This window comes from Cinclus cinclus, chromosome 4, assembly GCF_963662255.1.
Source record: "Cinclus cinclus chromosome 4, bCinCin1.1, whole genome shotgun sequence".
NCBI lineage: Eukaryota > Metazoa > Chordata > Aves > Passeriformes > Cinclidae > Cinclus > Cinclus cinclus.
In genome coordinates this window covers 27,761,931-27,780,097 of record NC_085049.1, presented here as the reverse complement: position 1 = coordinate 27,780,097, position 18,167 = coordinate 27,761,931, and the positions used below count along the sequence as shown (strand labels likewise).

General features: G+C 40.8%; 1 protein-coding gene across 1 annotated transcript in view; it reads right to left on the bottom strand.

Moving 5' to 3' along the window:
- TMEM178B (transmembrane protein 178B) overlaps positions 1 to 18,167 on the bottom strand; it is a 203,392-nt gene that overhangs the window by 140,014 nt on the left and 45,211 nt on the right. Inside the window, exon 2 of the mRNA XM_062490980.1 lies at positions 7,725 to 7,838. Coding sequence (XP_062346964.1) covers positions 7,725 to 7,838 — 114 coding nt within the window. The remainder of the gene's footprint in view (positions 1 to 7,724; positions 7,839 to 18,167) is intronic.

Genomic DNA, 18,167 nt, shown 5'->3' with positions numbered 1-18,167 from the left:
AAACTATTAGCAACAGTATGTTTTACCTGTCAACATATCCACACTACAACAGGCAAAAAGTCTCTAATACTTCTGCAAAAAATCACTAGTGGGACTGTAGGTGGCTTGCTCTCAGTGTTCCTGCACTTAGAACAGCTCTGAAAATACCTTAAGACTCTCTTCAGCAATAAAGATGCCTTTTTTTTTCCCCTGTATAACAGTGTAAGACAATTCAAAACATCACCTTAGCCACAGTGAATCTAAGTGCCTGCACTTAAAAATATAACAAGCAAAACAGCACCAAAAAAACCCAAAACCTATCAACATGAAGACTACCAAGCTAAGCATGTCAAAGCTATAAAATCCAGGAATGGGACCCTTTGAAAGAGTCAGTGTGAAAGGTGAGAAGACAAACTCCTCAGCAAAGAGGAATCAGAGCAGAGGTAAGTCAGTTGGCCACACCTCCTCCTCCCTCTCACACAAGCACTTTCCTCTTCACTTGCCATAAAACTCCTCAGTGAGGGTAAGTCAGCCCAAGAAGTTTCTTTAGAGGTGGTCCCTAGCTGAGTTTTCCTAATTTACTCCAACCCAGTGTGAGTTGTGTGGCCATTTGAAGTTTGATTACATAGTGTGGAGCTCTTAAAGTTAACTCAAACTCAGTGGGAGTTGTGCTCTGTAAATACATAAAACTCAAGTTTTCTTTATATCCAACAGGACAGCCAAAACACCCAAACAAGTTATCTTTGCTTGTCAGGCCTAAAATGAAAATTATAGCCAACCACAAGAGGTTAATAGATATTAATATATTTATATTCACATGTCCTTCTTCAATTCAATGAGTAAAAACATGACAAAATCCATGAAGTGGTTAACTCCATCACAGGATCAGGAGTTGTGTAATGTGCAACTAAAAAGGCCGACAATCATACATTCAGCAATGGAAAAGGAACCAAACAGAACCATCATTGAACTGAAACAGAATATCCCAAATGTATGGGAAAAGGCAAGAGTATGTGATTACAGTTATAAAAAACTCAATGAGTATGCTTAGAGGAGATAAATTAAGACCAAGTATGCAGCCCAAACTGGGTCATCTCCTAACTTTACATGCTTGTATTTGCAACCTTAAAAGTGCTCATTTGTTTTACGTGAACTTTAGGCAAACAACAAACTGCAAAACCCAGAAATGCTAGTGTGGAGTTTCTTACTGACTCAGGAGAGCAGCAAGAGAGTCATCAACAGAATAAGACTAACCTGATTCACCTGTAAGCCCATTATGTGAGCTGGAGAAGAATCTTCTGGCTGAAGGAGCAGGATGAGACTTCCCCTCTGCCTGTGTTTCACAGCTGAATTAACAGTACATGTACAGTAAGACCTCTGATCTGTGCACTTTGAACAGGGCTTTGGAGGCGATCAAGTACTTTCCTATTTGATCCCCACTTCAACACAGTTTAACCATTTTTTACCTTCTCTCCAAAATTGTTCCAATCCACTCCAACTTTTCCCAATTGCAATGGTATAGTAATACCTACACTGATTAATAACTTTTCACAATATGCAACACATAGTAATCCCTCATCTCACCTCTCCCAACTCTCCAGCACTGTTTTACCCCTTCTCCTTGTCCTCATTTTCTCCCTTCCCAAATGTTGTCCATATTTTATATTCAGGCACCCCTGTCAGCTCAGGCCTGGAGGATCTGCTGACCTCCTCCCTTGCTCCATCCCTGATCTTCTGCCTCTAAGAAGCAAATAAAAAGTAGTATGCATTTGGGAAAGTTATTCATCAATGTAGGTATTAAGGTCACAGGCATATTAGCAGATCCTAAGATGAGGCCTAGCAGAAGGCAATAAAATCCCTTACATATTTCAAAATAGGTCTCAGACTTCAATGCCAAAAAAAAAAAGAAAATCATATCTTAGCTTGAAATAGCAGGATACGAAGAAAACCCTACAGTAGAGAGAGAGGGAAATGAGAAAGTCTGTCACTACCACCTGGTCATTAGCTGTGGGAATAATGAAAGCAATGAAGATCCAACGACACGAGACCTCCAGGCATGTGAGCACCTGCTGCCTGACTAAGCTCTGGGATGGCTGCCCTGTCCGTTGTCAGAACCAATGCACTAAGGAATGACCTCATACTACCAGCCAAATGGCACTGACCAGCAGGACCAGGCCATACTTCAGAGTGTACTTCCATCTGGGGGCCCAGGAAGGAAATGAAACACAGTTTCCTTGTAAAAGCACAGACGAATGGAAGGAGGCAAGAAAACATAGGAGACAGTGGGGGAAAAAAAGGAGCAAGAAAAGTAGGATGCTCCCTATTTACTTCAAACACTGCTTTCAGTAGTACCCATGAAAAAAACAAAAGCAACGATTTTCTGGAGTCAGCCATTAGAGATACAGCAATTTAATATTTATTGTTGCTTATAAGCCTACTGATGGCATCGTCAAGCTATCAGCTGAGCTTCTGTGCAAATCTCAACTTCATGTTCCATGGAATGAGAAGGCTTGGGAGGTCTGTAGGAATTAGAAGTCTCAACACTGCAGAAATTTGAAGTACAGATATTTTCCCGAGTGTTCATTTTTGCTGGATATTTTTCCAATAGTTTTACTGGTTATAAGGAAGTATTTAAATGCTTTGTATGCTCCTGCAAAATTCAGAGCATTAAGGCCAATAAAATCCACTCAGCTTTCAACATAGATGCTCTATGAATTAAAATATTACCACACTGTACACCCAGTAGAAATTATTCATTTCCTCCAATACTTGCTCTTCTCAGAATGTGCCAGGCTATTACTTTTGACTTTAGAATTCATTTTTTATGCAAATGGCTTTTAGACCACCACAAACACAGGACTGCTGCTGTTCCAGAGTGCAGATGAATGTTATATTCCAATACAAAGCATTATGATTGTCATTCTGACAATGCAGCTCTCCACACTAACACTTTAAATTCAGAGCCCATTTCCAATGGTCCTGCAGTTGAACTGTGGGGGTAGAAGACAGGCAAAGGAGATCCCACAGTGCCAGGCAAGGAGTATTTTTGAAAAGCTCAAGAAATTCTAAACACTTCAGAAGCCACAGCTACCTGGTTACAAACTGGTTTACTCTAAAGCTGTCTGGTGACACAATTTCTAAGCTGTGCAGGAAAAAATCAGTTTCCATAGCAATTCCAGCCACTTCCTGCCCAGATACAGCACTCTTCACCTTCCTGGAAACAAAACACAGCTGCTGTGGAAGACAGGCTGAGGAGGCAATGACAAGCTGGAGAAGAACAGACAGATTCCCTCTTTTGTGGCAGTGTTACATCCTAAGAACAAAATCAGGTTTGTGTCATATAGGGAGGAAGGAAAAATAAAAGGCTTCTAGACCCACTATCTACCTCACACAACAGGCTCTGTGAATCAGCAAAACAAGAGCTTTTGGAGACAAGGAAGAATTTTATTCTCTTGTGATGTAGAGACTTTGATGCACTATAGCACAAGCCACTGGGAGCGCTGCCAAAGGCTGCAAGTGCCATGCAGCAATTGTCCCATTTTCAGCTAACAAGGCAGGAGAAAGGGAAGAGGGAATCATTGCACTTATTCTCAGAAAAAAACATCTCATTCTTCAAGAACACACATCAGCAACTTGCTTGCTTGCAGCACTTGAAAGCCACACTACTTTCTTCATCTGCCTTGGAGAGAAGATGGCCCTTTTACATGAAACAGCAAATTCTCTGAGTGCAGCATAAGATGAATATAGAGCCTGGGTTGCCTATAGCCTACTCAAAATAATAAAACAAACACACCCACACAAAGCCAAGCAGGGATGAAAGCAAAATGACCTTACTACAATCCTTCTGGTTGTAAAAAACAAAACAAAACAAAAAAATAAACAACAACCAGCAAAACCCCAGCACATGTTTGTTTTTCTCCAAAGAGTAACACAGTAGACTGAACGCTCCCTGGGCTTTGAGTACCTTATCCCTCAGTGGCTTTAACTAACAGCTCTGCTGGCTCCTGGAAGATGTTAAACTTAATATAGCACATCCCCTCACTGCCTTGGAGGTACTGCCATTTTCATTACAAACACAGCCTTTCAACTGTTTTGCCATAATATAGCAGATAATGGTTTCCTGAGGATTTTGGGACAAGAAAAAAAAAATTATATAAACATAGCCTCCCTTTTATTGTCAGCTTCCTTAAAGCACAAGCATACAGTTGAAATGCTTATTCTATCACCTGAAAATACTTCTCAACCTCCCCAATTCCTGCACCATGTTTTACAGCTCAAACCTCTGCCAGGAGCACATTCCCATGTTTTGTGAACACATCTGTAACATAATCAAAGTGAACCTACAGGAACAGCATAAAATACATGGAACAACGTGTGAATATAGACCTGCTCACATTTTCTTGGCTTTTTATTGCAATAATATACCTCAGCTTTTAAGGGCATCAATGATTCTGGTCTCATTTTTCAGAAAAAAAAAACAAAACTATGGATCAAGTTTTGCACTTAAAGCCAGGGCCAAAGAGTGACAAGATAAATGCCTAATAGTGACTCAGTCATATCACTACACCAGCATCTTCCATAAAGACAGATACTCGTGTTCAAAGTTGTTGAACACCGCTTTCTTCTGCTTCTCTCTTCCCCTTCTAGCTCATATAAAGACCTGTTTTGTCTAATCAGATGAACATTTATCTCCTGACAGGCAAGGGCTGACAATACTACAGTCAGCCCTCCATCCCTGTTTAACCAGAGATAGTTGAGAGGAAGGGATTGCAGAGAAGACAAGTCCTATTTCCCCAGCTCATACTGCCATAGGCTATCAATTTGGAAAAAAGGTTCCATCTTGGAAATGTCAAACAGAATGAAAACAAAGATAAAATCAAAAATGCTCAAGTCAGCTCCAACCATTCCTCTTGGACCAGATGGTCTCTCAGGTTCTTCTAGTATAGCTAACAGCTCAGCTAGAGGAGTATCTGCTCTGTGTGCTGAATGGTGCCATGGGGCCCTCAGCCTCAAATCAATTGTCCCTCACTCACTCCCCCAATTCAAGAGAAACTGTTGGAGCATCCGTCTGGCCCACCAGTCCAAAAAAAGCATTTTGCAGTCCATAGCGGGAGCCCTTTCTCCTCTGATCCCCAACTCACTGAACATGCAAAACAACAGATTTCTTTCACAGACATCACAGCCTGCTGTCCATACACAAGAAAAAGAAAGTACACAACTGAAATACAAATTCACCAAAATGTAACAGCAGCTTCAGCCTAGAAGATGCATTTTTGTTCACTAGGGTGACCAAATATTCTGCTTGCACCTTTCCAGTTCCCCTGAAGTTCTCCAAGATGCCATTTCCCCTCCATGTTTCTCCATGAAATAGGGTTTTTTCCCCCCATCTCACATTACAGATCTGAAAAATAGAGCCAGGCCTGCGCCCTGTTTCTTTTGCTGTTTGTCACAACATCCACTGAAAGAAACAAGAAAGTATTCAGAGGAAAATAATGGCCAGATGGACTTGGAAATATCAGACTGACCAATGTTGAGATAAAGTACCTGTGTCCTGGATGAAACTAGTCTAGAGGCATAGAGCAGGACCAGCTGCTAAGGCAGGGGCTAAAATCACAAGGAATTTCTGAAGAGACTTACCCTACTTGGTCTACCGCAATGCAAAGGGAGAAAAATCCCCTCAACCAAACCACACTTTGAGATATTGGTATTGGCCCAGTCTTTTAAAACAGACTACTGTTTCTACACAGGATATAGTAATACAGATTCAGTTCATTCTTAAATGCAGTGACCTCCAGAACCAACAGTGGAATTGCCCCATATATCAAAGCGCTCTGCTGCACCAACTGCTCAGGAGAAGAGAGCTTCAGCCAAAGTATTTCTCTCCTCCTCTGTCTTTAGATAAGTAGAAGAGGATGCAGTTATATCTACATCTCTCTACACTTATCTAACGCTCAAAACTGGCAAGAAAATTGTGGTCAGAAATATGCACCCACACTCAAGGTACCCGCTGCTACAGGGAGGGGACAAGATCCCCACCCTGAGAGTGCCTCAGACCACACCAGATATAAAAATGTTTCAGCAGTGTCTAGACTGCACCTTTGGAGACTGACAAACGCCCTACCAACACAAGAAGCTCAGGAACTTGCTGATCCTACCAAGGGATGCACACAGTCTTAGATGACCAGGTGTATAACCATTTATTTGCGCCATTGCTGAGAAAGATTAATTTTAAAAAAAAAATTCTTACATTAAACAGTGAGATTCCCAGTAGATAGTTGCAGAAAAGTCATTGTTACAACAGTAGCAAAACCACACATAGACAAAAAAGCATAAACCAAAGCCCCTTCCTGCTGCCCTATGAGCCCTAACAGAAGATGTCTTGAGTGGCGGGTACACTTTTTTTTGCCCATAGATGAGCATCGTTACATTTTGTGTTAACATAAAACTAGCACCAGCAGAGAAGACAGGTAGTAGGAGAAAACCTGAAGCAAACTGAACCTTCTGATATTCTGATTTCAGGGACAAATCAGCACAGTACAGTATTTTGCAAGACCAGCCTCTTACAACCTGCTGAGAGGCATAAGTTTAATTATTCCTTTTCTTTGTCATGTCACAATACAAGTATGCACTCACCCACACAAACACGTTTAAAAAAATAAATAGGAATTTAGCAAGACCCTCTAGAATGTTCTTAATTCTTTACTAGAGTGGACCAGGAAGGCCCAAAATGAACCTCAAACCATGCTGGACCTCACCCATACAGGAAATAAATTATAACCTTGCACCTTCTCCTCAGAGTTTAAAAAGACCCTCTCAAAGCAAGAGGCACATGAGGGAGGAGTGAAGCACAGTGAAAGCCATGGGAACAATAGAGGTCTCACACAGATTCTCAAAGTGAGTAGAAGCTCACTATTACCTTTCAAGGTCCTCAACCAGAATCAGTGTTACCTCAGCCCCTGCCACCTTCAAGGAGATTTAACTGCATCCACCAAAACAGAGCCACTCAGGACATTCATCGGTCCCCACGACTATGCAGTAACAAGAGCAGTCACAGTGGCATCCTTTCTTGTGAAATTCTACCTCTTGCATTTTAGCAGTGAAAACCCTTTTCCATCTCCAAGATGAGAAAGAGACAAGATTTAAGGTCAGCCAATACATCCCAAGGCAATTCCATCCCTGTCATATCTTGTCAGTTCAGCAAACATTACAAGTTGGTGACCACTGGCTACAATTATCACTGAGGGCTAAGCTCCTTTCTTGTGCCTTAAAGGGTACAGCAATTCTCTTCCAAGATTTTCAAAGGAGAGTGATACCACACTCACATAGGAGCTGCTGGCAATGGGACACATTCTACAATAAAAGCCAGCAATGAATTCTCCTAGAAGCAGGAAATACAGCAGCAGCAGCAAAGGCATGAGAATGTGCTCACGTACAGAGCATTCCACTGAATTAAAAAATAGGGCATTGATTTTGTTATTCATTTTTGTATTTAACTCAGTATTAATCTCTGCATACAAATGCCTTTCCCCCACTGCTTACATTCTTATGCCTCAGCAGAATTTTCAGTCAGCAGCAGAAACAGAGATGTAGGTCCTAAGAACAAATCGATCTGTCTGCTACAAAGACAAACTGTATGTGAGATGAGGGCTCTGAGTGGGCTGTCACTCAAAGTCTCTGCTCTCATTTATCAGGCAGCACCTCCCACCTGCACAGAGAAGAAGGGTGAAAAAGGCAGCAGCACTTACGCAAGGCGTGCCACTCATCCTGGCGGATTGTCTTGGTGATGTTGTAGGTGAGGTTCTTGGGGATGGTGGCTGAGGAATAGTGGTACTTGATGTACGAGCATCGCTCAATGGCTCCTGGGAAAGGTAAAAAAAGCAGAAAAGTGGTTAAATGAATGTAACATGTCCTGCCAGCTAATAGGCCAGATGGGCTTGACAACCAAAACAAAGCCTAGAAGCAAAGCAATCCCTGCCATCCACCTCAACAATCAGCACTCTCTGGCTAATGACATGTAAGCTCAGATACAAATTTGTGATGCAGGAAGATATCTTTCACACATTCCAGGGACCTTCCAAGACTGGCCCTGGAGTAGCTGTCAGTGCCTGCTTTCACCATGAAGTACATGTGTGGCAAATGACCTACTTTTTCATGTCTTCTCTGAACTACAAGCTAGCAACTGCCATACAGTTACTGTATAGAAAATATAAATTCATGTTTTAGCTTTTTGTGGAGTCATGGCCTCAACTCATGGCCTCAACTCTGGTTAGATTTATGCTGATGCAGTTGCATTGACTCAGCATAGTCATTCTCCTGCACTTGTGAGAGTGGGTTTAATTCAGTGGGTTCATGTTTAAATGCCAAGAAATCACAAGCCTTGTCCTTTTGGGCCATGAAAATCTCAAGTTTCTTAGTAAGATACTGCCTGCTTCTGCTGAGTGGACACCATTGCTCCCTGGTGGAGCTGGCAGGGCTCCAATGCCCTCTGAACTGCCATGCCAAATGCTGTACAATGCCCTATTTATCCACCCTGGCTCATAGGTGTCCCAAAGCTATTTTTGTGTGCTTAGGTCTCATTAGAGCCATGAGGAAGTAAGCATAAGCCCAAAATTATGGATATGGTCAAGTGATGACCTGAATTCACCCAATAATCTTTCTGCTTTAGGCTTTGGTGATAAAAGTGATATTGAACAGCTTGCTGCATTGCCACAAGAAGTCTTTGCAGAATTAGAAATCTGATGGACCTTACTAGAAATTAGCCATTTTGGTACATGCAATCTTTTCTTAAATAAAAAAAACCACAAAAAATTATCTACATAGTGAACAATTTGCTGACCCTCTCCACCCCACAGCAGAAGTACATGTGACAGACTACACTGTCTTCTGAAGGTACCCAGACACTTCTCAGCAGGTTAAGAGACAGAATTCATTGGCATCCCTTAAAATGAGGCTCAGATGGCAACATCAATGGTTGAAATGGGCATTTTTTTTTCTCAGGATTTCACCTATGTTCCATGGAAAAAAAAGCACCATGTGCTGCTTCTGATGTCTTCCAGTCACATCATTACACCTCCTTTTATAAATACTTTCCTTCCCATACAATAATTGCCCCTCCAGGATATGATCTCCTGGCATATCTCTGCCTAGTTAGCATCCTTAGAACAAAGGGTCTGGTGTAGTCTTGATGCTTTCCATGAATTACAGCCTAGCCAAATTTCACATCTGATCAGACACCTCAAAGATTGTAACTGTTCTTGTATTGATGAAAGCTAGACAGGTTTCCTACCTTCCTTTTGCCAGCATTCTCAGCTAACACTGGCTTTATTAGGCCTTCTCACTAAGCTGTCAGAGTCAAAGCTCGTGGAAGTCATTTTCCCACTAACATTATGTTATTTTGGCTCAGGCCTTTGATAACTAAATACGTATCTTTAATGTGGTTTGCCATGCTGTTTGGTACTAGCTACCACTAGTCAGAGAAGCAGCTATGCTGGAAATGCTTTTATGTATTAAAAATACATTAAGACAAGCACTCAATAGAATAAATTAAATGAAGCAATGAATTATATAAATAATAAAGAGCACTATACACAAGGAGGCAGGTAGAGGACACTTACTGCCAGCCTGAACTGAAAAGACAAACCCATTAGCCTTATATTGACAGTTCCACAGGGTAAAGTACACTTTTAAACCACTATAAATACAGGTTTCTACTAAGGTTTGTAAGATACTACTTGGCATGAACTCCAATCATGGACCATGAGTTCGCAACATGAAGAAGAAAACTCACAAAACAAGTTATTAATTACATCTACCAGCATGTCAACCAGCATCTTCCAGAGTTAGTGCAGTATAAACATTTGAGGTCCTCATTGTTTACTTCTCTTAAGTATTCTTCACATTCTGCCTTTGACAGCAATTAGATTAGACAAAGCCAAATATTATAGGGGGAAAAGGCAAAATATTTACATATGTATCCGCCTGCCCTGACAGCGTGATGGGCTTCTGTGTGAGTCTGCACCATCTGGGCACCAAATGTACGCCCAGAATTAAAGTTTCAAACTAAGAATAGTATTTAAATAAAAAGACAGCTAGTGTGCAAAGAGCTTTAAAAAAAAATCCCCAAATCACAACCTTGCCTTCTTATAGGTTTTCCTATCCCCTTTTGCTCAGTTGCTTTCATAGATTAGAAGCATCAGCAAGAAAACAATAAATGCTTATTTGTCAGAAGTTAATCTTTAAGTTATCAGATACCTGCCTAAACAAGAGATTTATATGGAATAGTAGAAAGGGATACAGAGCCAAGATACAAATAAAAGCCTACAGAAGGAAGGGAGAAAAACTCCTGTTCTATTTGCAGCTTCTCCAGAATGAAAATGGCTAATTTCTAGTAAGGTCCATCAGATTTCTAATTCTGCAAAGACTTCTTGTGGCAATGCAGCAAGCTGTTCAATATCACTTTTATCACCAAAGCCTAAAGCAGAAAGATTATTGGGTGAATTCAGGTCATCACTTGACCATATCCATAATTTTGGGCTTATGCTTACTTCCTCATGGCTCTAATGAGACCTAAGCACACAAAAATAGCTTTGGGACACCTATGAGCCAGGGTGGATAAATAGGGCATGGTACAGCATTTGGCATGGCAGTTCAGAGGGCATTGGAGCCCTGCCAGCTCCACCAGGGAGCAATGGTGTCCACTCAGCAGAAGCAGGCAGTATCTTACTAAGAAACTTGAGATTTTCATGGCCCAAAAGGACAAGGCTTGTGATTTCTTGGCATTTAAACATGAACCCACTGAATTAAACCCACTCTCACAAGTGCAGGAGAATGACTATGCTGAGTCAATGCAACTGCATCAGCATAAATCTAACTAGAGGTGAGAATCATCTTTTGAACTTAAGAAAAAGGCTTTCAATTGCCTGGACCTACAAGTAAAAATTAGGAGAAGAGTGAATTTATGGGAAGTGATGATTCCATACTTCTGATGTTTCCCTGCTTGTTCCACAGAACAACAGTGTTCAAGTTGCCAGAGACCCAAGTCCTGGAGGTCCCTATGAGAACAAAAGCAGCAAGAGCAGCAAGGATTAGAATAACTGCTCTGCTGGAAAGCTTTATCAGAAAAATGCTACAAAACCCTTACCTTCAGAAGAATTACTAGCTGTGCTCACTCCAGTCTTTGGGGTAGGAAGGAAAGCAAGCTTTCCCTTCCATACCCTCAATAAGGTTACTTCAATTTATGAATCATCTCCAGCCTTCAGCACAAACTTAGACCAAATGCAACTGCAGCTTTGCTCTGCACTTTGCTCCAGTAACTGGGAACAGTTTTTATAGAGCAAAGCAGTGAGTGTGGGTTTTTTAGCTATGAGCTGCCATAGCAAGAGTTATAGCTGGCCATAAGAAACAAAAAACACCACTAGCCGTTCCAGGGACAGATGCAGTATATCCTGTATTTCTCTGATCAAAGGGAAATGCTTGCTGAAAATCCTAAAGAAAAGTAGCTGACATCTACCAATAGAAAGCTAAGAAAAGGATCAGCAGAAGGATGCAACTAGAACCATGCAGAGCAAACCTCTGCCATACCATTATCACAAGCACTGACTCTTGGGATTCAGCAGCTGTTAACTGTGGCTGGCAACCCCCTGTTCCTGCAAAGGTTAGATGACAGACAAATTGGAGATAAGGAAACTAGAGTCGGCTTCATCCTGTGCAGCTAAGTATCCACAGCATCAAACATGCACCTCCTCTTACTGAGTCACTTAGCTGCTCAGTTTCCTTCAGGTATCTGCTGATCATTGCTCCATACTATCACCTTATTCAGTAACACTTCCTCTTCTCTGCATTATGAGAAAAAAATTAAACTTAGGCCACAGCAGAAATATCACCTGAAAACACTGATTTTTTTTTCTTTCTATTCCATTTTCGGAACTTTACACTTCACATCCTGATGTTAGTTCAGCTGCTAGAGGAAGTCAGCTACCACTGCATTACTGGAAATATAAACACCATCCCAGTAGAGGGTCTCAAACTGTTTAGTAATGCAGGGAGTAACTGAACCATTATCCCCACTCTAAACAGAAGAGGGCTAGGATCAATTAAGGTCACAGTGCTTGTGTCCAGACTTATTTGTCTGGTAGGTAAACACAACTTTTTCAGAGCTTTTGGACCAGTATTTCTTCATCACCATTGTGCCCACACCGCTCGCTTTAAATATATTTCAACTCTTCCAAGCTGCTCCAAGCAACATCTTTTACCATGGTTAATTTGAAAAATAGAATGGAAATACAAAATGCAACTAAAGTATTGGTTATTTCTGTCCTAAATTTTGCATCTCAGAAGTACTCAGAGGCATTTGTCCTGGTCAGTTCGACTTCTGCAAAGGTGGTTGCCACGTTTCATGAATTTACAGTGTCAGTGATCGTAGAGTTTAGTATTCTGCATAATACAGACCAACCCATCTGAGAGCTGGCAACAGAAAGTAGTCCTTGGCATGGTCTTACATCAAACTGGCAACCTGTGAGAGTAGTTAGGTGACAGTAGTATCATTTCAGATCCAGCCCAAGATGGCACAGATTTACTTGCATGGGTTATCTGAGCACTCTTCTCTTGTCTTGAGGACTAGAATATTTCACACTTTCCCCCTGCCTCAGCTTTCAGGGCTGCAGGTTGTGGAACTGTCCTTTAAGGTTCAACTCCAGATTAACTCAATTACTGTAAGTTACCTTCAGTAGCTAGAGGACTCTCACATATAAAAGTTTCTCCCACACTAAGATTCTTTGCAGCAGTCTCTGGGTAAGAGCAAACAGCAATCTCAGATGCAGGGAACCAGCAGCTCACTCACTCTGGATGAACTATGGTGTGGCCATTCCAGATTCCACAAGCTAGGACTGAGAGTCAGCTTCCATTCTGTAACATGCAGAGGTCTGAACCAGGGAGTACCCATTCTTCTCTTTTAGCATGCATATTGGTTTCCAAGAAGGATCCAGCTGGAAAACTAGTATTTGTTTTAGTACATTTCCTGTCAAAGCTTTTGATATTATGAGCTTCCCTAGAAAGACTCATGTGGATATTCTGAGCCTGCATTACCTCCAGGCAGCTTTTCCTTCTTCTGTCTTGCAGATATCCCTGGATGAACTGTTTTTTAGCAAGCAATTCTACAAAATTTACCCTTTGTACTAGTTTTAATTTTCACAAATCTGTTTGAGAATTATTACATAAACATTTCCTAGTAAAAGGAATCCTAGCCTCTGGCTTGCAAACTGCACTCGCTACATACATTTGCTCTTCATTATGAGAAACTGCCTTCAGTATGAGAGATTGCCTTAATCCCATGGTTTGGTTACTGTTCCTTCACTGGATGACTCTCACCATAGCAAACAGAGATGCAGGTTGAACATTTAGCCTCTAATTGCTTCACATTCCCTTCAGAAAATCTGTAGAGCAGAGGAAGGTCATAGTGGGTTGTTTTTTCTTAGCACATTTCAGTAAGGTTTCCAGAGGCTATCACAGTTCTGACAAAGATTTGTTACAAAAAGCAATTCTATGTGGCATATGTATCTATTATTGTCTTATACATCTTCTGTCACCTAGACAAGTTCTTTGTTTATTTGTGTTAGCATTTTTGCATCCTTCAAATTAGCTCTGGCAATTCAGGCTGGTGCAATTTCATAATTGTTACCCTCAGATGTATGTGCTGCCCTCAGTTACTTGAATCATTTCATATGAGTCATCAAAACTCATCTGGAGGTACCTTAATATAGGCAAGGCTCTCGCAGTTTCAGCATGAATTAACTGCTCAAATTAAATCTTGGAGGAGGATAGGAGAAATTAAGTTCTACTTCAACCAGCTGTTATGACATAACCACAATAAGATTGCAATCACAATCAGATATGCTGACTAGTTTATGAACTCCAGATAACTTTTTTTTATGAAAACAGATACTTATTAGAAAGCATTGCCACACCTTTAACAGGATTATTTGTTACTTCTGGAGTAATACATGGAAGTACTGGCTACATTTTTTTCCCATATCTATAAATAGATTAATACCAAAAAATGTAGGAACACTATTCTTCTGCATTAATTGTAGAATTATTTATGTTAAAAGGGTTGCCTAGATGTCAACCATCCCAATGGCCTGCGCAAAAGAGGCACAACTTGAAAGTTAAAATCAGCTCCAGACAGCTCATGTTGCTGAGGGCCTTGTCCAATCAAGTTTTAAACACCTCCAAGAATGGAGATGCACATACTTGAGCACCTATTCCCATGTCTGACCACTCCTAATACCTAATCAGGAATTCCCTTGGTGCCACATGAATATTTTGAATAATAGAATAGCTCGGAGTAAAGCACTAAAAAATCTAAGAAGAATATGCACCTTAATCAACATGTTTGGTGAATATTCATTAATTTACATGCATAAATAGAAGCCAGTGTTCTTACTAATGAAGATAAACATAGATTTTCAGTTACAGCAAGGGCCAAACTATTAGAACAAGAGATGATGTTCCTTCCTAACTGGCTCTGGCATCGCCCTGCACTGAGGTTCAGCTTGATCTGCCAGTAGGGCTTGTTGCTACTTGTCCTAGATAAAGTGAAACAACTCCTGGCGCTCATTGCTGTTTGCTGGGAGCTGCCAGGAAACTAGGCTGGTACCCCTCTTCAGCTGATGAGCTGGAGTTGGTCTGTTGGGTTTAAGACTCTGTTGCTATCCTCTAGCTGTCTCCCCTGCAAGTGGAAAAGGTGCACAGTCAGGTCCTTCTCACCTTCTGCCTATCTCAGTAAAATCAGAGAGGGATCTGATCCAGTGCCCTTCCCATTTGCAGACAGACCCAAGGGTCATGTACTGGGAGAGACTCTGAACATGTCTGTGGAACACATGACATGGATCAGGAGTGCACTTCTTGAAATGACCACCTGATCATGTCTAGTTACCATCCTTGGGTCAGAACACAACATGCTGTGAGATAATGCCCATTAGATTTTTCACAAATGAAGCGAAACCAGATGTGCTAATGGTAATTCAACTAGTGGTACAAGAGCAGAACCAGCTTGAAGTAGCATCCCCTCCTTGAAAACACAGTGAACACTAGGTCCTAAGCACAAATTGTTTCTTTTAAATCCAACCCCACCATACCACATAAGGAAGCAAAAAAAAAAAATAAACAAGCAAAATTTCAGATCACCAGAAAAGTTTTTTATGGATGCAAAACTGTATTAATCTAACTTATTTTGATGCCTTTAAAGAATAATTTTAAAACTATTTCAATTGAAAGTCTGAAAAATGTACTTTGAAAATTCTACAGCATTTTTCTAAATTTCATAGGTTTTTTTTTCAGCTGAAACCACCAACAGCATTAGATTAAGTTTTACAAGTGGCTCTGTTCCCTTACATACTTTTTGCTTCAGAAACAATTTTCTACATGAAAATAAACAGCAATTTCCTAACTGTACTTAAGTGTAACTATAAATGTACTTATGAGCACATTATGCACCTATAGACTCCCTGTGGGGTAAAATGCACAAAGTCTTCAGCGCAGCCTGTTAGGCTGCCAGTGGCAAATGGATATTTCAGTATATAATATTATTCAAATGTGCTTTTTACATTTAGATGCCTTTACTGACCACCAAAAAATGCAATGAACACAGGTCTTCAGGAAAATATGCTCAGAAGATAGCAGCATCTTCTGTTTTACCTGAAGAAAAAGCTTGCCTGCATCCACTGAGTTAAGAGCCACTGAAAGGAGGAGACAAAATAAATATTTTGTCCACAAAATGGCACATGCCCAGAAAACACATTAAGAGAATGCATAGCTTAAAGATTTTCATTAGGAAAGTGAGCAAACATTTTTTTTTCAGAGAGAGAAGCAGAACCCTGATGCTCTTTTTTCTTTCCATTTTTCTTCTACAGCTCATCTGACTTAACTTCCAAATAAAGACTGTCTCAGAGCCTCTGGCTTAGTGAAACTTGTGAGGCAATGCTCAGCTGGCAAAGCAGCCTTGTAAAAACTTAGCAGGGGAGATGGTTGAAAAGATCCAATATACTGTACTATCCATACAGAAATGGGGTAATAGAAGACAGCGTGACATTCCCATTCTTCCCAGGTGATCTGGGATGAAAATCTGCCACCTCTCTATCAGTACTGGCCCACTAGATCTCTAGAGTTACAGAAAAAAAAATCAGATACAGTGCACACATGAACAGGAAGCCATCCCTGAACATAATGAATCCCCAGACACACAACAGCTTTGTTGTGTGTGGGTTTTATGTGACCAGATTTCACAGAGCAACTTCCACAGATTTCAGATATTATACCTACATTTCAATTTCTGTTTCCACATCAAAATGCAAAATAAATTTTCTTTTCAACCACTGTGTGAGTAAAGACAGAGGTGCAGAAGACATGTGCAGATGTACTGAGCAGACAGCAACATTTTCAGAGTAGAGAAAGAAATAAAGTGCTTGAGCAGCTTTTGCCAGGCCTGTTCCTCACATGCTCTCTGGATAGCCCAGCAATAGCAGCTTGCTTAAAGCCACCAGCTGGCAGAAGATAAATATTCCACCCATGATAAGAAAAGAATCCAAGTATGAGACCAAAAGCTGAATTTGCATTGGAAAGCGATGAGCTCACACTTTCTCTCCAGGGACCAAGGAAAGGGGGCTGGCAAGGAAGCAGGAGCAAGAAGAGGGTTATGAAACACTTTTTTACTTCAGCTATTAATAACAGCCTCCAAGCCACAGGGCACTTGAGAGGAGGAAGGCATCTCCTTGTTTCTATTAATCTTTTTGTCCACCTATTTGCTTTGGGCTGGCCACAGGGGAGAGGGAAGCAGAGCACAAATGAAAAGTTAAGGAGGTTAAAAGGGCTGAAAAATATTTGCTTCCACATGTTTGGAGGCAGAAATTAAATGATCAATAAAAAGTCAGTGAGACAGCAATTACCAGTAAAAACTCACTGACGACCCAATAGCTCATGGAACAAAGCAATATCTCAGCACTGCTGTCAAGCCAAAGAAAAAGCACAGCAAAGGCTCTTCTGTGGACAGGAATTCCATGGACATTCCTTCTATATCAATGTACATCTCATGGTAAGATGCTCCCGTGAAGCTTGGTGTTTAACAAACCAGCTTCAAAACTTATTTCAAAGCCATGTCTAAGAAGTAGGGTCCCAGATTGCCAAGAAGAAAATAAGGGTGGATCCACTGATATCACTCATTCTGCTGAGTATCTGTCATTACATGCAGTGTAATCTAAGGGTGCCTATTTCTCCACCTTGGAAAGCTCTTCTACGTGCTGCTTTGCAATGTAAATGTGGCTTTCTAGACACATTTTGTCCTCTTCTTAAAGTGAGAGGAACACGAGCACTTCTCTGTATCCCCTGTTAGTTTACAGCAAGCACCACAAATAGCTGAGCTGGAGAAAGCACTTAGCTTTCTTGTAGCACTTCAACCTCATGTTTAAACAGCGGAGTCATTCAGATACTTGCATGCAACATTGAGGAAATAAAGCTGAGACCTAACAAATGCCCCAGAAGATGCCACTTACAGGCAATTTTACACTTACATTCAGCACTACAGCAGTCTGTTAAAAAAATTCTTTAAAAAAATCAAAGGTAATTAGGAGAAACCATAGTATTTGAAATTATCTCAGTTCCAAAGGCAGAAATACCAACAGGCAACTAGCCTATCAGAAATAAGTGAGGAAGAAATCCAGCATCAGCTTTGCAACCAGGCTGGGCTTTTCACTCCCCTGATCAGACTACAACACGAATAGACCAGAAAGACATCCTGCTATGCCCATAAACTGTTCTACCTCCTGTGCTGATGAGACAGACTATCTTCATCCATCAAGGACTCTCTTGAGACTTTAAAACTGTACAAACAGAAGACTTTGGACATATTCCCTCTTTAGTAGAGAATCTAGAATATAATGATATATTTTAAAATGGAATATTTCTAAGATCCATTCATTTTTTTATGCTGTCCCTATTCTGGTTATTTCAAGAAAAAAATTAAGGTGCTGTGGTTGGAATAAAGACATTCTCAAGACATCACTTCATACACAAGAACATATTTATGAGACAAAGTTCCCCTGCAGTTATTAAATGTATGTGCAGAGGAAAGCTAACAGGTGAGATCCTGCCTAAGAGAGCAGAGTTTCTCCCTGCAAGTCCATAATGTTTCTTGCATC